Here is a 27780-nt window from a genome sequence, read left to right on the forward strand (position 1 = left end):
CCATAACCCAGTAACCCCACCCAGCACTAAAGGCAATTTTGGACACGAAAGGGCAATTTATCATGGCCAATCCACCTAACCCACACATCTTTGGACTGTGGGAGGAAACCGGAGCACCCGGAGGAAACCCACGCACACACGGGGAGGATGTGCAGATTCCGCACAGACAGTGACCCAAGCCGGAATCGAACCTGGGACCCTGGAGCTGTGAAGCGATTGTGCTATCCACAATGCTACTGTGCTTCCGATTTTCTACATTTTATAGACAAGATCATCTAAAACACAGTTATCATAGAATCAGAGAATTTACAGTGCAGAAGGAGGCCATTCGGCCCATTGGGTCCACACCTGCCCTTCGAAAGCACCCTACCCAACCCCATACCTCCACCTTATCCCTGTAACCCAGTAACCCCACCTAACCTTTTTGGACATGAAGGACAATTTAGCATGGCCAATCCACCTAACCTGCACATCTTTGGACTGTGGGAGGAAACTGGAGCACCCAGAGGAAACCCACGCAGACATGGGGAGAAAGTGTGGACTCCGCACAGGCGTGACCAAGTCGGGAATCAAAACTAGATCACTGGCACTGTGAAGCAACAGTGCTACCGTGAGTGGACACTAACTTCTGCCAAGTCCTATTCATCTGTCACCCCTTTGCTTACAGACCTACATTCATTCCCATTCTATCACATATTGATGTAAAAATTCTCATTCTAGTGTTCAAATCCCTCCATTCCCTTCCCATCTGTACCCTATTCCAATCCTATAACCTTCTGAGAAATCTTAATTCCTGCAAAGCTTGCCTTCTGTGAATTCTTTACTGCCCTCATTTAGCCATTGCTAACTGCGCCTTCAGCTTTCTAAACATTAAGCTCTGGAATTCCATTTCTTCAGACATTCCTTTGACCAAGTTTTTGATCACTTGTCTTAATATTTCCTTCTGTGGCTCTGTGTTAATTGGCACTTGATTTAACAATAATTTAGATGTGTAGTTTGTGAATGATGTGGAATTTCTGACCTGGATGACTAATCTTAATAGTCTGCTTCTGGCAAAGCCACTGAAAGAAGGAAAATCATCTTCCTGTACAAAACAGGACAGCTCTCACTAGAAGGAAATTACTCTTCCAGCTTTGAAATTAGTGAAATAGCTTTCAGTTACATTCTGATGAAAGATTCCTCCAGGAAAGTTCCTGGATTTTTACTTTTGTTACTTGTCGCTTTGGACATCTTAACATGCGTTTAAGAATTTAAAACTTACTCAAGTTAACACATACAGTTATATTTTAGTGGGGTTTTATTACAAACATTAAAGGTATAAAACAGATTCACAGTCTACAAAATGTAAATCTGCTAACGGTTTGTTATTAATGTAAGTCTGCTAACTGTGATGATATGCATAAAGCAAGTCTGCACATAATGTTATGTATGACCTTTGACCACCAGGTGGCAGTATACCACTTGACCCTGTGGCTGGGGAGTTGGAAGTAGGTCATCTGGGGGATAGACGTATTTTGCAGTAGCTTTACAATAGTTAATTAGTGTTAGTAGTTTATTATTTTATTGAACCTAGTTATCTTTATCACACAGTTGTTTCATAATAAATTATTTAAACTAGATGTTCTGTAGTTCATCATTTACTTTGACCAGTCTACAGAATATGACACTAACAGTTTGTCATTAATGTAAGTCTGCTAACAGTTTGTTATTATTTAGAGAAAAATATACTTGGATATGGATATCCGAAAGAATCATGTATTACAAAAACTTTTAACAGGGTAATAAAAACATACTCACAAAAGTCTTGAGACTTCTTTGATAAAACAGGTAGGGATCAGAACAGTGACTGTGCCCTCTCTTGCAGAAGAGAAGAGTGAGTCCTGCTTCTGCTGAATCTGCCTCTTTTCTACATTTTTCTTAAGCAGCCTGTCTTGGAAACGGCTATACATATCTGTAGATTGATATAGCTTTCTCTTGAGGACAGTGACAGCTTCGACCTTTTTAACCTTAAAGAAACTAGTCTTTCAGTAGCCAATTTAAAAGATGGCTATTTCACAGGTATAGGATCATACAATTTTTTTAAAGAGGTTGTTTATAGGGCATGCTATCTCTATGTTTTATTGCAGTGTTTGTGTGAATACATCTTGAAATATCGCTAGACTAATGGGTTTGAGCGACATGTTATGTCTATGGACCTCTGGGCCTCTCGCTTAAGCTTTTACTAATGATGTTAGCAAGAATTTTATGTTTATTAATTCAAGATCCTTGAGTAACATTTATTCTCTTTGTTACATTTGTTGTTAGGGTAGTTTGAACTATTTAAGTCTTATTCATAAATTATATTTGTTATGTTTCTATCCCAATGGATATTAGGGATTCTGAAAACCACATTTCATATTCATTTTATTTTACTTGTGGCACATGTGCTGTGTGCTAGAATCAACTCCTGGTCATCAGTTTGATTCCTACAAAAGCTTTTTATTTTATCTGACTCTGTGGTCACTGTTATATTCATCACAAGTTGGAAGCAAAGAATAAGATAAGGAGAGTGGACACGTGAGATTATGAAATGAAAATGAAAATCGCTTATTGTCACGAGCAGGCTTCAATTAAGTTACTGTGAAAAGCCCCTAGTCGCGACATTCTGCCGCCTGTACGGGGAGGCTGGTACAGGAATTGAACTGTGCTGCTGGCCTGCCTTGGTCTGCTTTAAAAGCCAGCGATTTAGCCCAGTGTGCTAAACCAGCCCCTTAGGACAACTGTTTGTGTGTAGTTTAAAGACCAACAAAGCCTAGTGGAGATGTACGGCCAGTTTGTGTTGTAATGTTAATCTAATTGAATGCGGGCTATTCATTCTGGAGATTAATGCGTATTATTTCTTTACAGGCCCTCCAAGCCCCCGCTTGCCATGAAAACCTCGTGAAAGTGGGTGGATATATCCTGGGAGAGTTTGGAAACCTTGTTGCTGGTGATCCAAGATCTAGGTTAATTGAATTTGCTACACTTGCTCTCCTTCAGAAGCCCATTTGCTGTGTCCTCTCCTCTTTGAATGTTCCCAGTTTTGCATTGTACGGCGACTACATCAGCCAATCAGCAGCGAGCTAACAAGGCTTGAAATGGGTACAGTGAGCTCGTCTTTCACCAGAATACTCCCACAAAGTGTAGGATCAGCTGATCTAGCAGAGTGCTCTGTTGTGAGCTCTATTGCGAGCTTTATCCAGTCATTAGATGTAGCAGCAGCTACTGCTTGGTAAATGTGCAGTTTCATTCGAAGGGCTCATTGGTCAAGCACAGCGGAACATACAATGACAAAAACATTATTCTGTGTACTGGTATTATACTTTCAGATGGATCTAATTGAATAAAAATTATGAATATTAATACTTATGAATAATTATAAATACTTATTGCAATGATAATGTTGTCTCTTGTGCTCTTTGTTTTTAAAACAAAATTACAGTTTCATTAAAACAATGATTAGTCATTAAATTATTTTTTACTTTGCCATTTTTCTTGAGATATGGTTTGATAGGTTGATGGGGAACATTCCCAAGTGACTATTCTAGTGAGTGTTAACAGGCTGTTTCTTCATAGAGACATTACTGCCTGATTAGATTTTTCCCTTCATTTGACAGGAGTTGTTTCTGGACATATTTCAGGTATAGAAACCCTGGCAGAATTCCCTTTCTAACCAGGTGTCATTGAGGCCAACTGTAAGCCCCAAACTGCAGGCTCAGCTCAGGTCAACTTGGAGGTTTGACTTGGGAACTTTCTGGCCCACATTGCTCTGATTTATTCCCTTTACAAACAGAGAAAAACTTTGGTCAGTCCTTTGTGATTCTGAGATAGGTTATTACTACATACTGATGTGTTAGGCAGGTTGGTTCGATATGGACTGCGCTCGATGCAGGGAAGTTAGACACAGACGTCTGACACTGGAGAAGATCCAACACTTTTTTATTCAACTATAGAACTGCTATACATATTCTGCTGTGGGTCGACACTATACTGATCTGACTGGTGACCTTGTAGTAGCCTGACCAGACTTACTGCATGGTGTTTGCACTTGCTAGCTCGTGGACTCTGACTGTCTCAGTAGCTGGGTCCCGAGAGAGCGGGAAACCTAGTGCCCTCTGGCTTTATAGTGGTAGTGTCCTGTCTGGTGATTGGTTGTACTGTGTTGTATGCTTACTGGTCATCCTGTAGCCACCTAAGATGGACACTGGGCTACAAAATGGAGAACTGCTAAGGCTGCAGGGAGAAAACAGTCTTAGCAAGGACAAGCAGTTTGCAGAAGGATAATTAGCATTCTGCACGTACAGAAACCAGTTTGTGGCCAGGTGCAGAATCTCAACTAAAGGTGTAAATGGCAACAACGATTTACATTGTAATGAGGTGATCCAGATCCAGGCCCACACAATAGAAACATTTAGGTATGAATGGATACTTTTGAGTAGACGCCCAGACGAAACGGCACCATAAGTATCCATCACAAAGAACCATAGAGACCACCCCACTCATCGAGAAGCGACCCTCAGATTGGGGGGTTTGGAAAATATCGATTGGGAGAAGGCCCAATCGATACACAGCAGGTAGAGAACCGCCCCGAAGTGGCACGGACTTTGGGGGACCTATAAAAGTAGACCCCGCACATGGTCCGGTCTGTTGTTTTTGGCTCCGGCTCTCTGCTGTTTTCATCGCTTTGCTGATACATCGCATCCTGACTCCAGTTCCATCACCAGCCGTTGAGCCACCAGCCATCGAACTGTAAGTGTCACCACAACGATCGCTACGTGATCCAGACTTTACTAGACCCTGACGATTTTAAGACCCTGAGAGTTGCAGACCAAGAACGGGACGAAGGCCTCGCTCCCTGACCTTGCCTGTTCCTGTCTAGATAAGTATTTTAGTTGTTTAGTTTAGAAGTAACTTAGTCTCTTTAGCGTATACATGTGTATTTATTATATTTGTTATAATAAATATCAATCGTTTGAACTTACTAATCGGTGTACAGATTTATTACTTTGAACCTGACCTTGATGTACTTGTGAGGTGTCTAAATACGGCACCTGGCGACTCCTGAGCAGAATTACATACACAGAGCCGTAGTAGTGTTAAGCACACGGCCTTTAAACGGAGGCGTGTTAATACACTCCAATAAAACGCGTAACACTCAAGTAAAACGTGCAACAATCCTATGTGTCAATCACTGCCTGTCTGCATCTCATTATATACATGAGTGGACATTATGACATATACCAGGATTTATTAAACTGTTAAGGATTTTATTCGTTCATTACATTAAGACGGTGTTCCATAATCTGTCTTTTATTTACTTTGTCTCTAAATTGTAAGATTGTGGATTCACTCCCACTCTTGAAACCTGAACAAATAATCTAAGATAACACTTGATAGAATGCTCCACTGTTGAAGCTTCTTTCTTTCAGATGAGATGTTAATGGGAAAGATCCCATGGCACTATTCAAAAAATAATAGTTCCTCACCGTGTCTTGGCCAATATTTATCTGCCCACCCAACAACTAAAACAGATTAACTTGGGGCGAACTTCTTCATCCAGCGACGCCGGAGGAGAATCGTGCATGAGCTGAAAATCATGGCCGGCACTGGGTGCCCGACAGAATGCCATGCTCCGGTGCCTTGACAGCACAGTCAATGCATTCTACTCCACAGCAGCGATAAATGCCGATGGCAGATCATTAACGGGCCCAACCCGGTTTTCTCAAGTCTCTGCGATGCTCCGCCTCCCTGGGAGAAATTACCGGCAGCGAGTTTCATTTGTGGTTTTAAAATTGGGGAAACTGGCGCTGTGGCTGCTGAGGAAGAGAGGAGGTAGGGCATATTCCCAGATACGCAACGTGGGCTGCTGGCATGAATGGTGGGGTGGTGTAGTGGAGGGGGGTGGGGGGAAAGCAGGTGACAAGGGATGGACCGTGGCGTTGGGGTGACCCCTGAGTCTGGGGTGGTATCAGGCACGAATCACTATAGCTGTGGCCTGCAGGCAGCCATCTTGTGGGCACCCCACTGACCGTTCACCGTGGCCCATGGTTATGCAGAATGACACAGGCCATATGAGTGCAACCTAACCTCTACCTAAACCCAACCAACCGGACGCCATCCGTCGTGCGGGGCATCACGCGGCCCACCCAAGGATAACGCCTACATAAGGGCGCTGAACAGGGGTTGCAGAGCATAATGCTGGCATGGGTAGTGCCAGCCTTCGGTACTCATGCCATCATGGATGGGTGCTGGGGCCAGAGGCCCCTGCAGCGCCAGGCATCGATGGGGGCCAGGGATGCGGTGCGAAGACAGAGTGACACGGAGAATTGGTGGGTGTGGGGATGGGAGAGGAGGGAGAGGGACATGCGGATGCAGGAGCTGCAGTGCAGGCCAGGGTCACCGTGTAGCCCGTTTGACCTAGCTGGGCACAGGATGCAGACTATGCTAACATGTCTGTCTTTCACCCCCTGCAGACAATGGATTTTGGAATCCAACAAGGATTGGTTGCCATCATCCTAGCCACTACAACCCTGGGGGATGCACTGAGACTATATGAGCAGGAACTGCTTGGGTAGGGATCTGCGGCAGCGGAGCCTGCCCCAGAAGAACAAGAGCCAGCCGGTGAGGATAGAGAGCCTGCTGCCCAATAGACTGAGGAGGAAGTGGGAAGGAGGCGCCGCATCAGGCCTCGTCTGTACTGGCAGTGCATGTCCTTTGAGGGCCTGCCGGACTGGGAATGGCGTCGAAGACTCTGGCTGAGCAGGGGAACCGTACAGCATGTCTGCCGGATCATGCCGTACTTGGAACAACTAAAACAGGGGTTTGGGCGAGGACACCCCCTCTCGGTGGATATTAAGGTGACGGTCGCCTTGAACGTTTTTGCCAGGGGGTCCTTCCAGGCGCCTAGTGGGGACTTGTCAGTATTCTCGCAGACCTTGGTACACAGGTGCATCCGCACTGTAATGGAGGCCCTACATGTCTGGTCTGCGCAATATATCAAATTAAATGTGGACCGAGCTCACCAGGATGCCCGGCAACGGGTTTGCCACCATTGCCTGGATTCCCACGTCCAGGCGGTGATTGATGGGATGCATGTCCCCCTATGAGCACCAGCGCATAAGGGGCCTAACTGAACTTCCCGAACTGAAAGGTGTCCCACTCGATGAATGTACAACTACTGTGCGACCACGAGATGCACACCATGCACATCTGTGCCCAATACCCAGGTATGTGCATGACACCTTCATCCTGGCACACTCGACGATTCCCGACATGTTTGAGGTGCACCCCCGGATAAGGGATTGGCTCATGGGCTGCGGTCATGGCTACCGACACCTATCCGGACTGACTGACAGATCAACATGGAGACCCGCTACAATGATGCCTATGTTGCGACTGGAGTGTGATCGAGCAGTGCATCAACGTCCTATCGATGCGGTTCCGGTGCCTGGACTGCTCTGTCAGGTCCTTCCAGTAAAGCGCCAGGAGAGTGTCCAACATCGATGTGGCTTGATGTGTACTCCAAAACAGAGCACAGCAGAGTAGCAACATGCTGGAGGAGGAGAATGAACGTCAGGCCTCGTCTGACGCCTGGCCTTTGGGGGCGGGCATGAATGGACAGAGCATGGGCCGGGCATGCACAGGTGGCCGCACAACGTGTGCGCCTGGGCTGCCGCACATGGAAGGCTCTAATTGCCTCCAGGTTTGCAAACAGAGGTGCCTGGCAGGCGGCACTAACTTCCCGTCCCACCACTGCAACTCCCCCATGCTCAGCTGACCCCCTTCCATGCTTACCCTCCCTGCACCAACCCGGTGCCCTTGCACCTGCGACCCCTGTGTGATTCCTACCCGCCTCACTATGGAATGCGGGCCCTGGATTAGCGTTAACTGGTTTTGGTCCATAGGTTGGAGGATGATGACAATCTGCTCCACGATGAGCTCTGTTGCCTCTGTGTTGTTCGACAACGTCTGACTGAGCATTCCTTCACACCGTCCCATCGAACCCTTGGGGTGGCTGAGGTGGGGGTGGCAGTTGTGTGGAGAGGGATTGTGGTGGGCCAGACACCGGGACGGTGAGCGATGGCTGAACTGGCAGCCCGGCCCGTGCCCGCCTCTCCCCAGCCGCACCCCTCTCCCCTCTCTGAAACCAGATTGCTCAGCCCAACCTTAACACCCAGCGAACAGAGCACCGAGGCAGAATGAAACATTTCTGCACAGCTGTTTATTGTGAAAAGGTGAATATTATGTACAAGTCTGTGCCCTAGCTCCTAACACTATCCTGTGTGCTCCAACGGTGCCTACTTAACTGGTATCTTACTTTCTGGCTTTCCGGCACTTATGCTACATCTAGGTGGATCACCAGGCAGCACATCAGGAGTGGAGGCGCTCTGCTGCGGTTCCCGTCCATGGCCTGGGTCCCCTTGCTGTCTGTCCTGGCTGGGAGGTTTGCTAATATGGTTCGAGTGGGTTTAAACTGATTTGGCAGGAGGGCGGGAATCAGGACAGTAAGCCAGCAAGTGTAGAGACTGAGGATGAGCATAGTAGCAGGATCAGGCTGGCTAAGAGGAAGGGTAGGCTGGGGGAGGTTAAACTCAGTGGGACTGGAGGTCTGGAGTGTATCTACTTCAATACACGGAGCGTAACGGGTAAGACAGATGAATTTAAAGCCTTGATTCATGCGTGGAACTTGGATGTGGTTGCTGTAACGGAGACTTGGCTAAAAAAAGGGACAGGACTGGCAGCTATATATTCCAGGATCTAGGAGTTTTAGGCAAGACAAGGAGGAAGGTAAAAGGTGGGGAAGTTGCAATACTGGTTAGGGAACATATAGCTGTACAGAGGACACCATGGAGAAATCAAGTAACAAGGCACTGTGGGTAGAGCTCAGAAATAGGAAGAGGCTAGTCAGTGGATAGAGGCTTTTCCCCAGGGTAGAGGGGTCAATTACTAGGGGGCATAGGTTTAAGGTGCGAGCGTCAAGGTTTAGAGGAGATGTACGGGGCAAGTTTTTTACACAGAGGGTAGTGGGTGCCTGGTACTCGCTGCCGGAGGAGGTGGTGGAAGCAAGGACAATATTGACATTTAAGGGGCATCTTGACAAATCCATGAATAGGATGGGAATAGAGGGATACGGACCCAGGAAGTGTGGAAGATTGTAGTTTAGGCGGGCAGTACGATCGGCACGGGCTTGGAGGGCTGAAGTGCCTGTTCTGTGCTGTTAGAGGCAGCATGGTGGGGCAGTGGTAGCACTGCAGTCTCACGGCGCCGAGGTCCCAGGTTCGATCCCGGCTCTGGGTCACTGCCCGTGTGGAATTTGCACATTCTCCCCGTGTTTGCGTGGGTTTCGCCCCCAAAACCCAAAGACGTGCAGGGTAGGTGAATTGAACATGCTAAATTGCCCCTTAATTGGAAAAGAATGAATTGGGTACTCGAAATTTATAAAAAGGGCAGCACGATAGCATTGTGGATAGCACAATCCCTTCACAGCTCCAGGGTCCCAGGTTCAAATCCGGCTTGGGTCACTGTCTGTGCGGAGTCTGCACATCCTCCCCGTGTGTGCGTGGATTTCCTCCGGGTGCTCCGGTTTCCTCCCACAGTCCAAAGATGTGCAGGTTAGGTGGATTGGCCATGATAAATTGCCCTTAGTGTCCAAAATTGCCCTTAGTGTTGGGTGGGGTTACTGGGTTATGGGGATAGGGTGGAGGTGTTGACCTTGGGTAGGGTGCTCTTTCCAAGAGCCGGTGCAGACTCGATGGGCTGAATGGCCTCCTTCTGCACTGAATTCTATGAAAATTCCTGTGCTGTACTTCTCTTTGTTCTTTGTTTTTTCTAAGGGGGCAGTCATAATGATGGGGGTGTATTCCAGGCCTCCCAACAGCCCACGGGAAGTTGAGCAACAGATTCTGGATAAATGTTGAAATTATAGGGTTGTTGTAGTGGCCAATTTTAATTTTCCTCATTGGCTGGAAATCCCTTAGGGCTAGGGGGCTGGATGGTGAAGAATTTGTCAAGCATGTCCAAGAAGGTTTTTTGGAACAATATGTGTATAGTCCGACCAGAGGGGGCTATATGGGACCTAGTACCAGGGAACGAGCCTGGCCAGGTCATCAGCATTGTAGTGGGAGAACATGTGGCGAGCAGTGACCACAATTCCGTAAGTTTTTGGATACTCATAGAAAAGGACGAGTGTTGTCCTCGGGTTAAGGAGCTAAATTGGGGGAAGGCTAACTACAACCAGATTAAGCATGGTTTGGGAGGCTATTGTTTGGGAGAGGCTGTTTGAGGGTAAATCCACATTTGGCATGTGGGATTCTTTTAAGAAGCAGTTGACGGGAATGTGCTGGTAAAAAGGAAAGGCAGGATTCGGGAACCATTGCTGACAAGGAAAATTGAGAATATTGTCAAAAAGAAAAAATATGCATATGTAAGGTACAGAGAACTAAAAACAGATAAAGCACTTGAGGAATACAAGGAAAGTAGAAAAGAGCTCAAGCAGGGAGTTAGGAGGGGGGAAAGGGGTCACAAAATGTCCCTGGCAGACACGATTAAGGAAAATCCCAAGGCATTTTATATTCAGAACAAGAGGGTAGCTAGAGAAAGAGTTGGCCCATTCAAAGACAAAGGAGGGAAATTATGTATAGAACCAGTGGAAGTAGGTGAGGTCCTTAATGAGTATTTTGCATCGGTAGTCACAAAAGAGAGTAACATGTTGATTGGTGGTCTCAGAGGGATGTGTAAACACTTTAGAACAGGTCGTTATTATGAGGGAGGAAGTGTTTGGTGTGTTAAAAATCATTAAGAAGTCTTACAACACCAGGTTAAAGTTCAACAGTTTGTTTCAAACACTAGCTTTCGGAGCACTGCTCCTTCCTCAGGTGAATGAAGAGGTATGTTCCAGAAACATACACATAGACAAAGTGTCTATATATATGTTTATATTGTCTATATAGATGTCTATATATTGTCTATATATATATATGTTTCTGGAACATACCAGAAGGAATTGGAGGCTGTGGAGAGAGTACAGAAAAGGTTTACCAGGATGTTGCCTGGTATGGAGGGTATTAGCTATATGGAGAGATTGAATAAACTGGGATTGTTCTCTCTAGAGAGACGGAGGCTGAGGGGTGACGTGATAGAAGTTTATAAAATTATTAGGGGAATAGATAGGGTGAACAGTTGGAGGCTTTTCCCTGGGCAGAAATGACAATTACAAGGGGGCACAGGTTCAAGGTGAGTGGGGAAAGGTTCAGTGGAGATGTGCGGGGGACGTTTTTTACACAGAGGGTGGTGTTGGCCTGAAATGCACTGCCAAGTGAGGTGGTTGAGGCAGATACGTTAGCGACCTTTAAGACTTATCTGGACAGGCCCACGAACGGACGGGATATAGAAAGATACAGGCGGTTGGTCTAGATAGGACACATGCGCGGCACAGGCTTTGAGGTTTGAAGGGCCTGTTCCTGTGCTGTATTGTTCTTTGTTCCTCTGGAGCAACCGGACCTGGACGGACTCAGCAGTCTCTCAGGTGTCCCAGGTGGCGTGGTGCCACCCTGTTCTGCCCACTGCCCATTGGCTAAGGCAGGGGGGAGAATGCCCGAGGCACTGTGGTATTTTCCCCCCTCCCCACCTGTGCAGGAGTCACCGGATCTTCATCTCCTCCTCCCCCGGGGTACCTGATGGCCCCCACGTTACTCCTTGGGGTGAGCCACCTGGGCTGCCGGTCCTGGAGGCCTGCTCTCATCGCGAACAGGGCCTCAATGCTCACAGCCATGAACCACAGGGACTGGGCGACCTGCCTCTGGGACTGGCACAGGTCAGCCATCAGTATGGAGGGTATTAGCTATATGGAGAGATTGAATAAACTGGGATTGTTCTCTCTAGAGAGACGGAGGCTGAGGGGTGACGTGATAGAAGTTTATAAAATTACTAGGGGAATAGATAGGATGAACAGTTGGAGGCTTTTTCCTCGGCAGAAATGACAATTATAAGGGGGCACGGGTTCAAGGTGAGGGGAAGGTTCAGTGGAGATGTGCAATTCCTTCTGGTAGTGTGGTGACCATCGATGCCTGCCCCCATGACTTGTTGTGACTGGGCCAAACTCTGGAGCACCACTTCAATGTCCAGGTTACCCTGGTACGTAGCTGCCAGTGTCAGGCCTGCCTTGTTCTGTGCCTTAGCCACCGCACACACAGCGTGCCCCAGGCCTTGGACATACTGACCCATGGCTGATACCTTCGCCCCCAAAGGCCTCCACTGCGAATGCCACCCATGCAGTTTTGGCCTGAGTGGCAGGCATGGTCGGCATCATTCTTCCAACTGCACCTGCAGGCGCTGCATGGTTGCTGACAACCCCTCATGTAGTCCCCTGCTCTGTGCCTGCATCTCCAGCACCAATGGGACCACCCTTTCCAAAAGACCCAGACCTGTCTGGAAGGCAGCTAATCCCTGGGTTGGGGCTACTCTCTGACTGTCCACCCCCTCGGCGTTCCTACGTCCACCTGATGTACCACTGCATGTGTCTGGTGCGCACCAGATAGTGCCCCAGGAGCCTCTTCACTCAAGTGCCCAACCAAAGTGAGTACCTCTGGAACGGTGGAGAGTGATGGAGACAGCTTTGACGGAAAGTCTTCCCAGAATTGGTGCTCCAGGGTGTCGTAGGCTGGTGTCTGGAGGCTTGTGTTATTGTCCATCGCCGCCTCGTCACTGGTATTTTCTATGGGTTGTGGCCGGGGGCGGAGTACACTAGAAGGGCCCGCCACGTCGCCAGGTGATCCTGCAAAACACAAGATATAATGCACGGTTGGATCATAGGTTTGGGTTGGTGTGGGGTGGTGTGGAGGTGGTGGGATATGGTGGGGTTGGGGAGGGGGTGGTGGGGGTTTTGCCATTCTAACCATTGGGACACCACAACTCAGCAGGGGCTGACTTGCTTGCCTGATGCTAACCTCTGCCTCGGCGACTGCACTCTCTCTGCGACAGTGAGGGGCCGCAAGTTTTCTCTCTCTCCATGTGGTTATGCACCGCCTTCTCTTGGGAGCGGGTGCGGGGGGGGGGCCCAAATGTGCAAAGTGCTAGACAGTCGGATGCATGCGGTACAGGAGGTGGGCAGCTCGTGGCCTTTGTGAACAGGGCACCCAGCCACGAATGGCAGCATGGGTGTTGGCATATGGTGCAGGGTGGGGTGAGAGCAGACTACCGATGGGTGGTCACCCTTCAAGTGGGGTTCGGTTGCCTCTGGGTTAGGGTTTACGGGTGTGTGGTTCGGGGGGTTTGTGCCAGGGGCACAATGCTGCCCACTCTGGCTGCCCTGAGGAGGTCGTACAGCTTCTTCCGGCACTGTTGGCCGGTCCTGGCAGTGGTGCCCACGACCTCTGTCACCTGCTGCCAGGCCCAGTGTATGGCACCAGGTGGCAGTCTTCCCACCTTGGGGCACAGGATAACCCGCATCTCCTCCATGGCGTCGAACAGAGTCTCTCACTCCGCGTCCGTGAACTGTGTGCCACTCTTCGTGCTGCCATCTTGTTGGCTAGGATGAGTATGCTTTTATACGGCTGCAGCTTGTCAGCCTCTCATATGGCTATTTTGGTCCTAGCGAATCGGACACTGCCATCGGAATCGTTCAAGTTTCATATGACGCCAGTGCTAGCCCTTGAACGAATCCTGAATTGTTTGGGACTGGCACCGATTCTGTGGTTGTGGAAATCCACTAATCCAGCGACTTATTTTTATCTCATTGCAATTTATGGGAATTTGTTGTTCTGTTTGACTGCTTTGTTCCTTGCATGGCTGTTCTGAGGTGAAATTTTTTTTTATTTTCAGCCCTTTAGTACAATTCAATTTGCTACATTCCAAGTTCCATCTGTGCAGCGTGCCCACAAGAGCCCTCCTACTTTCCACTTATATCAAGTTTGTGAACCTGTTTCCTGAGATTAAGTCTACCATTCAAATCGTGCTCCACAGTGACAGTCAGTTGAGGAATTCAGATGTAGAGCTGCAGCAGAGGGCAGTGGAATACCTGAGGCTCAGTGATATAGCGAGCACTGATATTTTGGTAGGTACAGGAGCCTCAGAGGTATCCGCACCTCTTGATGTATAAATGTCTGTGTGACTCTGCCCACCTTTTGCTGCTAGCTTTATCCTTCTGTTCTCTCTGCAAGTACTGCAAGACAGTACTTAATTTGCTGCATAATTTTTTATGTTACTAATCTTTTGTGTGCTTATTAACATGTTGACTGTCCTTCCCTCTGCTTTCTGTCTGTCTGCCTTCTCTATCATGTTTTACTGACCCAGCATCCTCTTCCTGCTCCGCCTGTCTCCCACTGACCTAATAACTTTGTAGAATCATAGAATTTACAGTGCAGAATGAGGCCATTCGGCCCATCAAGTCTGCACCAGCCCTTGGAAAGAGCGCCCTACTTAACCCCATGCCTCCACCCTATCTCCATACCCCAGTAACCCCACATAACCTTTTTGGACACTAAGGGTAATTTAGCATGGCCAATCCACTTAACCTGCACAACTTTGGACTGTGGGAGGAAACCGAAGCACCCGGAGGAAACCCACACAGTCACGGGGAGAATGTGCAGATTCCGGACAAACAGTGACCCAAGCCAGGACTCGAACCTGGAACCCTGGAGCTGTGAAGCTACATTGCTGACCACTGTCGTGCCGACCTGTGGGACAACTCCTTTTTCCACTGCACCCTGCATCACTCTGCCTTGTTCCACCCCCGCCTTACTTCTCGACTCCCCGAATAAATTTCTGTAATGCATTCATGGTAGTTGTCTGTAGCAATATGCGCCAAAGCAGCTTGTACTCCATTTAGTAATGAGCTAAATTGAGTTAACATAGATAGTGAACATTTATCTAACAGTGATCAAAATATGATTATATTCAATGCGATAGTCCAAAGATCATGAAACACAAAGTAAGCAGAGCAATGAATAAGATGAAAAACAATGAAGCTAAAGGCCCAGATGAAATAGTCACCAAACAAATTGAAAGTTCAGATGGCTTTGGAATCGATGAATGGTGGCACAGTGGTTAGCACTCTTGCCTCACAGCGTCAGGCACCCAGGTTCGATTCCAACCTTGGGCAACTGTGTGGAGATGACTGCGTGAATTTCCTCCGGATGCTCTGGTTTTCTTCCACAGTCCAAAGACCCTCTCTTTCAAAGGATCGGTGCAGACTCGATGAGCCAAATGGCCTCCTGCTCTGTAGGAATTATATGACTCTATGACTCTGATCTTTAATGAAGTTTGTGATTGAGAGAAATCTCTGAAGTTTTAAGCGAATTAAGATTTATTGTGATCCCCACAGAACCCAGAGCAATTGAATGTGAAGTCCAAGTCACATTACTAATATCCTTCTATTGTCATGAGAATGTCACTTTAAGAAATGTTTGGCTGCTCATGTTACTGCAGTGATGTCAGAGTGTGGTTGGAGCTGAGCTCTGGCTCTGCTTTTTAGTTTCACTTTGAGAAAAGCTTGGGTGTGTCTGTGTTTTTTTGGTTTTGTTTTCAGTGTTGGAGCTGAAGCCAGACAAAGCAGGTGTACTGCTGTTCTCTCTGCCATGAAAAGACTATCTCTTGATCATTTGGTGAATTCAGAATTATAAATGTTTTCAGTAGCGAATGTAAACCTGATGTGCTTCTGTTAAAAGGTGTTTCTTTTGTCTTCTGGATGTTGTTTGGGAAGTTATTAAGGATTACTTAGTGTTGTATTCTTTGGGGGTTGTATTTGAATTGATGGTTGCGAAGATGTTCACTGTATGTTTTAAAAACGTTAACTTGTGTTCATAGAATAAACATTGTTTTGCTTTAAAAATATTTTCCATTTCTGCTGTACCACACCTGTAGAGTTGGCTGTGTGCTCCCCATACCACAATCTATTAAAAGTTGTGGGTCAGGTGAACTCCATGATACACTTTGGGGTTATCTAAACCCTGGCCCATAACACTATGAATACTGATGAATAGGGCTAGGATAAAGATAAGACAGGAATCTCAGCTGTTTAAAATAGTTTTGTAGAATATAGAGGAATGCAAAATGCTATCTTCAGCATTTCTAGCATTCTGTCAGAAAAAACCAAGAGATGAAAAAAGATGTAATCTTGTGTTTTATTGATTATAATAAGGCACTTACATAGAAAAATAAGAGCAAGAAAGGCCATTCGAGCTAGCTTGGCCATTCAATATGATCATGGCTGATCATCCAACTCAGTAACCTGTTCCCACTTTCCGCCCATATCCTTTGATCCCTTTAGCCCCAGGAGCTATATTTAACTCCATGAAAACATACAATGTTTGGCATCAACTGCTTCCTGTAGTAGAGAATTCCACTGGCTCACTATTCTCTAGTTGAAGAAATTTCTCCTCATCTCATTCCTAAAAGGGTTGCCCTCGAGTAAAATTCAATGTAATGCCCCTGGAACGTGGGAAACTTGGCAGGGCAAGGCTGGCACTGCAAAGGTGCCCCGGTGGTACTGCCAAGTCAGCAGGAATATTTCCAGGCTGGCAGTGCCAGTGCCATGAGGGGGGTCGTGCCATGAAAGGAGGCTGGAGGGGGGATATCAAGGGTGGGGGGTGCAAGCAGGTAAGAAGCGGCCTCTGAGAGGTTGGGGGGTGACGGATGGGGGTCATAGAAATATAGAAAATAGGAAGAGGAGACCATTCGGCCCTTCGAACCTTCCCTGCCATTCTTTATGATTATGGTTGATTGTCATGTGAGAGTACCTTTAAGAAATTGGTGTTCACAACATAGCTGCAGTGGATGTTCCCTTAAGAAATGGGTGTTTATCGGTGATGTCAGAGTGTGGATGGAGCTGGGCTGTCTGTCTGCTTTTACTTTCACTTTGGGCTGCCTGCTACAGGGTGTGTTTAGTTTTGTTTTAGATTTGGAGAAGCTGCGGTCACATCAAGATGTGTATGAATCTCTGCAAGCTAAAGAATGTTCATTTGGTGATGTTAAAGTGGTAACCGATCTCAGTAGAGAAATATAAATTGATGTCTTTCTGTAAAAAGGATTCCTTTTTGTCTTATGGGTGTTGCAAGGAAAGATTAAGAGTTACTTATAGAGTACTGTATTCTTATGGGAATTTATTGGTGTTGATAGTTGTTAAGATGTTTACTGTGGGTTTATAAAGTGTTAAGTGGTTTCATAAATAAGCATTGTTTTAATTTAAAAGTACTGTATATCTCTGTTGCATCACACCTAGAAAGTAGGCCCGTGTGTTCCCCATAACCACAATCTATCAAAAGTTGTCAGTCAGGTGATCTCCATGATACACTTTGTGGTTCTCTAAACCCTGGCCCATAACAAATTAGAGGCTCGAGGGGGATAAAAGTTTATCTATTGGGTTGGCTTTGTGAACTTAAACGACAGAGAAATTATACTTTTGGAGGAGTTTAAAAATTCAATTCCTAATGTAGTGAGACCTCATGTGGAAGAGCAGAGGATTAAAACTGTGAGGTTGGCAGCAGAAATGGCAGATGATTATGAATTGGTTCAGAAATCAAAGTATGGTTTCCGACATCAGTTTCAGCCTGTGAGGGATATAAACTGGGGACATGAGAAATACTCAAGTGGTAAAGGTGAAGGTGATTTGATAGATAATAAGGAGAGTCTACCTCAGACTAAAAAGGAAATCCAGGGGGGCGGAAGAAACATGAAAAGTTTCAAATGTTTTCACTGCAATAAACTAGGCCATGTAAAGTCATAGTGTTGCTGGTTGAAGAAAAGCACTGGGAAGGCTGATGTGGTAAAACAGGATAAGGCAGTGGGGTTTGTTAAAGTGTGAAAGGAAAACCCAAGTGAAGTGAAGGAGGTGAAAAAGATTGTACAGCCTGATCAAGAGGTGATTGATAAGAAGGTGCCAGATCTCTTTAAAGAATTTACTTGTGTGGGTAAAGTTTACTCATGTGTACCAGAACAAGAACAAGAACAAAGAAAATTACAGCACAGGAACAGGCCCTTCGGCCCTCCCAGCCTGCGCTGATCCAGATCCTTTATCAAAACCTGTCTCCTATTTTCCAAGGTCTACTTCTCTCTGTTCCCCACCCGTTCATATACCTGTCCAGGTGCATCTTAAATGATGCTATCTTACCCGCCTCTACCACCTCCGCTGGTAAAGCGTTCCAGGCTCCCACCACCCTCTGCGTAAAAAACTTTCCACGCACATGTCCCTTAAACTTTCCTCCTCTCACCTTGAAATCGTGACCCCTTGTAACTGACACCCCCAATCGTGGAAAAAGCTTGTTGCTATCCACCCTGTCCATACCTCTCATAATTTTGTAGACCTCAATCAGGTTCCCCCTCAACCTCCGTCTTTCCAACGAAAACAATCCTAATCTATTCAACCTTTCTTCATAGCTAGCACCCTCCATAGCAGGCAACATCCTGGTGAACCTCCTCTGCACCCACTCCAAGGCATCCACATCCTTCTGGTAATGTGGCGACCAGAACTGCACGCAGTATTCCAAATGTGGCCGAACCAAAGTCCTATACAACTGTAACATGACCTGCCAGCTCTTGTACTCAATACCCCGTCCGATGAAGGCAAGCATGCTGTATGCCTTCTTGACCACTCTATCAACTTGCGTTGCCACCTTCAGGGTACAATGGACGTGAACTCCCAGATCTCTCTGCACATCAATTTTCCCCAAGACCCTTACATTGACATAAGAACATAAGAACTAGGAGCAGGAGTAGGCCATCTGGCCCCTCGAGCCTGCTCCGCCATTCAATGAGATCATGGCTGACCATATAGTCCGCTCTTGAATTTGATCTTCCAAAATGCATCACCTCGCATTTGCCTGGATTGAACTCCATCTGCCATTTCTCTGCCCAACTCTCCAATCTAACTATATTTTGTTGTATTCTCTAAAAGTCCTCCTCGCTATCTGCAACTCCACCAATCTTAGTATCATCTGCAAACTTGCTAATCAGACCACCTATACCTTCCTCCAGGTCATTTATGTAGATCACAAAAAACAGTGGTCCGAGAACGGATCCCTGTGGAACACCACTAGTCACCCTTCTCCATTTTGAGACACTCCCTTCCACCACTACTCTCTGTCTCCTGTTGCCCAGCCAGTACTTTATCCATCTAGCTAGTACACCCTGAACCCCATACGACTTCACTTTTTCCATCAACCTGCCATGGGAAACCTTATCAAACGCCTTACTAAAGTCCATGTATACGACATTTGCAGCCCTTCCCTCATCAATTAACTTTGTCACTTCCTCAACGAATTCTATTAGGTTTGTAAGACATGACCTTCCCCGCACAAAACCATGCTGCCTATCACTGATAAGTCTATTTTCTTCCAGATGTGAATAGATCCTATCCCTCAGTATCTTCTCCAACACTTTGCCTACCACTGACGTCAAGCTCACAGGTCTATAATTCCCTGGATTATCCCTGCTACCCTTCTTAAACAAGGGACAACATTAGCAATTCTCCAGTCCTCCGGGACCTCACCCGTGCTCAAGGATGCTGCAAAGATATCTGTTAAGGCCCCAGCTATTTCGTCCCTCGCTTCTCTCAGTAACCTGCAATAGATCCCATCCGGTCCTGGGGACTTGTCCACCTTAATGTCTTTTAGAATACCCAAAACTTCCCCCTTCCGTATGACAACTTGACCAAGAGTATTTAAACATCCATCCCTAGCCTCAACACCCGTCTTGTCCCTCTCCTTTGTGAATACCGATGCAAAGTACTCATTAAGAATCTCACCCATTTCCTCTGAGTCCACGCATAAATTCCCTCTTTTGTCTTTAAGTGGGCCAATCCTTTCTCTAGTTACCCTCTTGCTCCTTACATACAAATAAAATGCTTTGGGATTTTCCTTATCCCTGTTAGCCAAAGATATTTCATGACCCCTTTTAGCCCTCTTTATTGCGCGTTTGAGATTCGTCCTACTTTCCCGATATTCCTCCAAAGCTTCATCAGTTTTGAGTTGCCTCGATCCTATGTATGCTTCCTTTTTCATCTTAGCTAGTCTCACAATTTCACCCGTCATCCATGGTTCCCTAATCTTGCCATTTCTATCTTTCATTTTCACAGGGACATGTCTGTCCTGCACTCTAATCAACCTTTCCTTAAAAGACTTCCACATTTCAAATGTGGTTTACCCTTAAACAGCTGCTCCCAATCCACATTCCCTCGCTCCTGCCGAATTTTGTTATACTCTGCCTTTCCCCAATTTAGCACTCTTCCTTTCGGACCACTCTTGTCCTTGTCCATGAGTATTCTAAAACTTACGGAATTGTGATCGCTATTCCCAAAGTAATCACATCAACCACCTGGCCGGGATCATTCCCCAATACCAGGTCAAATATGGCCCCTTCCCGAGTTGGACTATTTACATACTGCTCTAAAAAACTCTCCTGGATGCTCCTTACAAACTCTGCTCCATCTACGCCTCCAACACTACACGAATCCCATTCAATGTTGGGGATGTTAAAATCTCCCATCCCAACCACACTATTGCTCCTACATTTTTCTATAATCTGTCTGCATATTTGTACCTCTACTTCATGCTCGCTTTTGGGAGGCCTGTAGTAAGGAGCAGGTAAAGAAGTCACTTATTTTTTATTAAATTCAGTGTACCCAATAAATTTTTTTCCAATTAAGGGGCAATTTAGTGTGGCCAATCCACCTAGCCTGTACATCTTTTGGGTTGTGGGGGCGAATCCCATGCAAACACGGGGAGAATGTGCAACCTCCACATGAACAGTGCCGGGAACCAACCTGGACCCTCGGCGCTGTGAGGCTGCCGGGCTAACCCGCTGTGCAAGAAGTCACAATTTTAAGTGATACGGGAGCCAGTCAATCTTTAATGGTAAGAGATGAGGCGTTATGTAGTATGGGGAGAATATTGCCTGAAAAGGTGGTAATATGTGGAATTCAGGGTGAGAAGAGTAGTGTTCCATTATATAAGGTAAGGTTGGAAAGTCCTGCGAAGAGTGGAGAAGTGGTAGTAGGAGCAATAGAGTAACTACCTTGTCCAGGAATACAGTTTATCTTGGGTAATGATGGAGCTGGATTGCAGGTGGGAGTGATGCCTACTGTGGTTGATAGGCTAGTGGAAAATCAGACAACTGAAGCATTGAAGGACGAATATCCTGGGATGTTTCCGGATTGTGTTGTAACAAGGTCGCAAAGTCATAGGTTAAGACAAGAGGAGAAATCAAAGAGTGAAGATGAAGTGGAAGTTCAATTATCAGAAATGATTTTTGATCAGATGGTTGAAAAAGAACAAGAACAGGTGGCGGATGAGGCGGATATTTTAATTCAGGAAAATTGGCGGAGTTATAAGAAAAATATATAGAAACAAAACAGATGTATCAGAAAGCATACACGGAAGAGGAATCTGAGTGTATACCAGAGTGTTATTACTGTAAAAATGATGTTTTGATGAGGAAATGGAGACCTTTACATTAGCAGGCAGATGAAAAGTGGGCAAACGTTCATCAAGTAGTATTGCCGGTAGGGTATAGAAAGGAGGTGTTGCGAGTAGCACATGAGCTACCAATGGGAGGTCATTTGGGAGTAAGGAAAACTCAAGCTAAAATACAAAAACATTTTTATTGGCCTGGACTACAGAAAGATGTAGTTAAATTTTGTAGATCATGTCACACGTCAAGGGATAGGGAAACTTCAAGCAGTGATAAAACCAGTGCCCTTAATACCCATTCCAGCATTTGTGGAACCTTTTACAAGGGTCTTATTTGATTGCGTAGGACTGCTTTCTAAAACAAAAAGTGTGAATCAATATCTTTTGACTGTGATGGATGTGTCTACTAGGTTTCCAGAGGCCATTCCAGTATGCAATGTTAAAGCTGAAAAGATTGTGGAGGTGTTACTTAAATTCTTTACTTGATATGAACTACTCACAGAAATACAATTGGATCAAGGATCAAATTTTACCTCGAGGTTATTCAAAGAAGTTATGGATGGCTTAGGAATAAAACAATTTAAATCAAATGCGTACCATCCAGAATCATAGGTGGTGTTAGAAAGGTGGCATCGGACATAAAAGTCAATGTTGAGGGCGTATTGTCAAGATTATCCAGGGGATTGGGATAAAGGTATTCCATTCATACTGTTTGCAATTAGGGATGCACCTAATGAGTCAACCAAATTCAATTCTTTTGAACTAATTTTTGGTCATGAGGTAAGATCACTTAAATTGTTTAAGCAAAAATTGGTGAATGAGAAATCAGAACTTACATTATTGGATTACGTTCCCTAATTTTAGGGAATGATTAAATAGAGCAGGAGAATTGGGTGGACAGCATTTAAAAGTTGCACAAAATATGATGAAACGGGTAGCGGGCAAGAAATCCAACGTTCGTAGTTTTGCCACTGGAGATAAAGTTTTTGTATTGTTACCAGTGGTAGGTGAACCTTTAAAAGCAAGATTTTGTGGACCTTATCAAATTGAAAGGAAATTAAGTGAGGTGAATTATGTAGTACGTGCGCCAGATAGAAGAAAAACTCACCATGTGTGTCATGTGCATATGCTTAAAAGGTACTTTGAAAGGGAAGGAGAGCAAATGGAGGAGGTTTTAATGATTCTAACTCAAAGTGATGAACCAAATCCAGATGACTGTGAATTTGACATATCTCCAATTAAACTGGAAAACGAGGATATTCTGAAAAATTTGGCTAAATTGTTGAGATACCTTCCAGGAGAAAAATGGACTGACCTGAAAGAGTTATTGATATCACATGGGCTAGTTTGTGGAGATAAGTTGGGAAGCACTAAAATGGCTATACATGATGTGTATGTGGGAAATGCTGTTCCAATCAAACAACATCCATATCGATGTAACCCTTTAAAATTGGTACAGGTTAACACATTGAAAGTATGCTTAAAAATTACATAATTGAAGTGGGTTGCAGCCAATGGAGCACACCCATAGTGCTGGCACCAAAACTGGATGGTACCCAACGGTTGTGTGTGGACTATAGAAAGGTTAATACAGTTACAAGAACGGACACTTATCTTATCCCATGTTTCGAGGATTGCATTGAGAGGGTGGGACAATCAGCTTTTATTTCAAACTGGATTTACTGAGAGGTTACTGGCAGGTACCTTTATCCGAAAGGGTGAAGGAGATTTCAGTTTTTGTGACTCCAGATGGTTTATACCAATTTAAAGTTATGCGACTTGGCATGAAAAACGCCCCAGCCACATTTCAACTGCTAACTAACAAAGTCATTTCAGGATTACCCAATTGTGCGGTATACATCGACGATCCGGTAATTTTCAGCCAGACATGGAAAAATCTGATGGAGTTATTCGACTGACTTCAGGAGGCGGGTTTGGTGGTAAACCTAGCCAAAAGTGACTTTGGAAAAGCCCAAGACACTTTCCTTGGCCATACAATCGGACAGGGTCGAATGGTCCCACGGGATGTGAAAACAAAAGTTATTGGGGAGTTTCCAATACCCTCGACACAAAGGGAAATAATGTGATTTCTTGGCATGAGTGGATTTGATTGAATATTTGTGCCAAATATTTGTAGCATGGTTGCTCCACTGATGGACCTGCTGAAGAAACGTCGAAAATTTCAGTGGACAGCGGAGCTTCAACAGACTGTTGACTGCCTGAAAGCTGTGATAACCAATGCTCCTGTGTTGGAGAATTACAAAGGACTCTGTGATCAGATTGAACTAAAGTATCTGACTTTAAAGAGAAGTGCCTAGGCGTAGAGAAGTGGATGGATCGTGCAGAGACCTTCTTGTTCCAAGAGACTCAATCAAGAAGGAGTTCAGTTGGAGGAAGAATAACTAAAATGGACTATGTTATTACCAATGTTTGCGTGTTTTGTTTTGTTAAAAAAGAAATGTACATTCATTGTCCATATTTCTTAAAGGAAAGTGAAAAGGTGAAAAATGAAAATGTCTTGCAGTTGATGGTTTATTTTTTTTTCTTGGAGGAGGTATCATGTGAGAGTACCTTTAAGAAATGGGTGTTATAAAATAGCTTTAGTGGATGAACCTTTAAGAAATGGGTGTATATCAGTGAAGTCAGTGTGGGTGGAGCTGTGCTGCCTGTCTGCTTTTAGTTTCACATTGGGCTGTCTGCTACAGGTTTTGTTTTAGATTTGGAGAAGCTGCAGTCACAGAAAGATGTGTATGAATCTCTGCAAGCTAAAGAATGTTCATTTGGTGATTTCAAAGTGGTAACTGTTCTCAGTAGAGAAGTTAAACCTGATGTCTTTCTGTAAAAAGTGTTCCTTTTTGTACCATGGATGTTGCAATGAAAGATTAATAGTTACTTACAGAGTACTGTATTCTTTGGGGGAATTTATTGGTGTTAATAGTTATTAAGATGTTTACTGTGGGTTTCTAAAGTGTTAACTGAACAAAAGAACAGAGAACAAAGAAAATTACAGCACAGGAACAGGCCCTTCGGCCCTCCCAGCCTGCTCCGATCCAGTTCCTTTATCTAAACCTGTCTCCTATTTTCCAAGGTCTATTTCCCTCTGTACCCGCCCGTTCATATACCTGTCCAGATGCATCTTAAATGATGCTATCGTGCCCGCCTCTACCACCTCCGCTGGTAAAGCGTTCCAGGCACCCACCACCCTCTGCGTAAAAAACTTTCCACGCACATCTCCCTTAAACTTTCCCCCTCTCACCTTGAAATCGTGACCCCTTGTAACTGGCACCCCCACTCTTGGAAAGGCTTGTTGTTATCCACCCTGTCCATACCTTTCATAATTTTGTACACCTCAATAAGGTCCCCCATTAACTTCTGTCTTTCCAACGAAAACAATCCTAATCTACTCAACCTTTCTTCATAGAAAGGTTAGGTGGATTGGCCATGCTAAATTGCCCGTAGTGTCCTAAAAAGTAAGGTTAAGGGGGGGGGGGGGGGGTTGTTGGGTTACGGGTATAGGGTGGATACGTGGGTTTGAGTAGGGTGATTATTGCTCGGCACAATATCGAGGGCCGAAGGGCTGTGCTGTACTGTTCTATAGCTAGCACCCTCCATACCAGGCTACATCCTGGTGAACCTCCTCTGCACCCTCTCCAATGCATCCACATCCTTCTGGTAATGTGGCGCCCAGAACAGCACGCAGTATTCCAAATGTGGCCGAACCAAAGTCCTATACAACTGTAACATGACCTGCCAACTCTTGTACTCAATACTCCTTCCGATGAAGGCAAGCATGCTGTATGCCTTCTTGACCACTCTATCCACCTGCGTTGCCACCTTCAGGGTACAATGGACCTCAACTCCCAGATCTCTCTGTACATCGATTTTCCCCAAGTCCCTTCTATTGACCATATAGTCCGCTCTTGAATTTGATCTTCCAAAATGCATCACCTTGCATTTTCCTGGATTGAACTCCATCTGCCATTTCTCTGCCCAACTCTCCAATCTATCTATATTTTGTTGTATTCTCTGACAGTCCTCCTCACTATCTGCAACTCCACGAATCTTAATATCATCTGCAAACTTGCTAATCAGACCACCTATACCTTCCTCCAGGTCATTTATGTAGATCACAAACAACAGTGGTCCGAGCACGGATTCCTGTGGAACACCACTAGTCACCTTTCTCCATTTTGAGACACTCCCTTCCACCACTACTCTCTGTCTCCTGTTGCCCAGCTAGTTCATTATCCATCTAGCTAGTACACCCTGAACCCCATACGACTTCACTTTTTCCATCAACCTGCCATGGGAAACCTTATCAAACGCCTTACTAAAGTCCATGTATATGACATCTACAGCCCTTCCATTATCAATTAACTTTGTCACTTCCTCAAATAATTCTATTAGGTTTGTAAGACATGACCTTCCCCGCACAAAACCATGCTGCCTGTCACTGATAAGTCTATTTTCTTCCAGATGTGAATAGATCCTATCCCTCAGTATCTTCTCCAACAGTTTGCCTACCACTGACGTCAAGCTCACAGGTCTATAATTCCCTGGATTATCCCTGCTACCCTTCTTAAACAAAGGACAACTGGTTTCATAAGTAAACATTATTTTAATTTAAAAGTTCTGTATATCTCTGTTGCATCACACCTAGAAAGTAGGCCCGTGTGTTCCCCATAACCACAATCTATTAAAAGTTGTGGGCCAGGTGAACTCCATAATATACTTTGTGGTTCTCTAAACCCTGGCCCACAACATGATCATCCAACTGAATAGCCTGATCCCTTCTTCCTCAGTATTATATCTATTTGCATCTTGAAAACATGCAATGTTTTGGACTCAACTACTTCCTGTGGTAAGAAATTCCACAGGCCGACTTCCGGTAGAGCTCGTAGGGGGAAGACGTGCACGGGGGCAGCTCCCGCTAAAGGACTAAACTTTGAGGGGTTTTTCTTTGTTTTGTTTGTTTAGACCCGGGGCTATTTTTATTCTTGTGTTTTTTTAAATAAAGAACCCATGCGGCGCTCCCCCGAAGGTATCAACAGGGGAACAAAGCCGCAAGGGGCCGGACCGACAGTAAGCTGAAGCCCGTGGGCGAAATAAGTGTGCGAGAGGAGCCGAAGAACATAAAAAGAAAAGGTGCGGGCGGAACCGGAGCCGGAGGCTCAGAAGAGGCCGAGGAAAGTTGCGTTCCCGAAGAGAACTAGCGCCTAAGAGCGCAAGCCTGCGAGCCTGCCCGACCGAGCCCCCCCCCCCCCCCCCCCCCCCCCCCCCCGCACAGCAGAACATGGGTGGTAGAAGAGAAGCGGCAGCCCGGACCGCAAAGCCAGAGACTCAAGCGCTGAGGGGCCAATGAGCAGGAGAGAGAGGAACCCCCCCCCCCGCAACGGACCGGTCCCACCAGGAAACTTCTCTCCTGAACCCTCCTGACCCAGTGAGAAGGAAGGGAAAGAAAAAAGAGAAGAAGAAGGGGCAAAATAAAAGTAAATAAATAAATAGATAAATAAAGAGACAAGGAAAGAGAGAAAGGAAGGGAGGAAGGTAACCAACCACAAACCCCCACCCCAGCAAAAAAAAGGGAAACCCGAAGCCCGAGGCAGACCCAGCGAGAGCAGAGGAGCGGGAGAAGAAAGAGAGACAGTCAGATGGCTGGAGGAAAGAAAAACACCAAGCTGAAGGGACCGCGAGATGCAAGCAGCAGCAGCAGTGAGGGAAAGGCGCATGAGTGGCGGACGCACAGGCAGGTGGCCCCACAAGACAAGACAGAGGTACAGGCGAGCTTGAAAGGGAAAATGATGGCAGATCAAGCAGTGGAACGTGAGCAGGACGCAGCGACCAGCATAAAGGAGGCGCTCTGGTTGGAGCTCCAAGCAATGATGAAGGAGACAATGCACAAAATGCAGCAGACCACTGAAAGCCTGGAAAGGGAAGTGAAGGCGCAGAAAAAAACAATTCTAGAGTTGGAGAGCATGTGAGAAGGGAAGACCATAAGGATGTATCAGGACATTGGGGCGGACCAAGTAAAAAAAAGGGCTGACTTCAACAAGGCGAAATCGGCACTGCATAATAGCAAGGTAAAATTTAGGATATTATTCCCGGCCAAGCTCTGGGTAACATTTGAAGGGAAAGAGCTGTAGTTTAACACCCCAGCAGCAGTTGATGAGTCGTTAGAGCAAACAAGCTGGGGGGGAGCACACACAACCTCAATTAAAGACATGGGGATGGAAAATAAAGGGAAAACCAGAACAAAGAGCGGAGGACAGACAGCAAACAAGGACAATGGACTCATGAACTGTGCACATGTGTGTTATGCCTTGCGCGGGACTGTTCTGTCTTGTTTCGGAGTCCCCTCTCTCAA

General features: G+C 45.8%; 1 protein-coding gene across 12 annotated transcripts in view; it reads left to right on the forward strand.

Annotated features, from left to right (window-relative positions):
• The window catches only part of LOC119971578 (AP-2 complex subunit alpha-2-like), a 527190-nt gene that overhangs the window by 279665 nt on the left and 219745 nt on the right, over nt 1-27780 (forward strand). For all 12 annotated transcript variants that reach the window (XM_038807337.1, XM_038807343.1, XM_038807342.1 and 9 more), the window contains 2 exons: nt 2887-2984; nt 13837-14068. In XM_038807337.1, the coding sequence (XP_038663265.1) occupies nt 2887-2984; nt 13837-14068 (330 nt within the window). The remainder of the gene's footprint in view (nt 1-2886; nt 2985-13836; nt 14069-27780) is intronic.

The sequence above is a fragment of the Scyliorhinus canicula genome, chromosome 9 (assembly GCF_902713615.1).
Source record: "Scyliorhinus canicula chromosome 9, sScyCan1.1, whole genome shotgun sequence".
Lineage (NCBI taxonomy): Eukaryota > Metazoa > Chordata > Chondrichthyes > Carcharhiniformes > Scyliorhinidae > Scyliorhinus > Scyliorhinus canicula.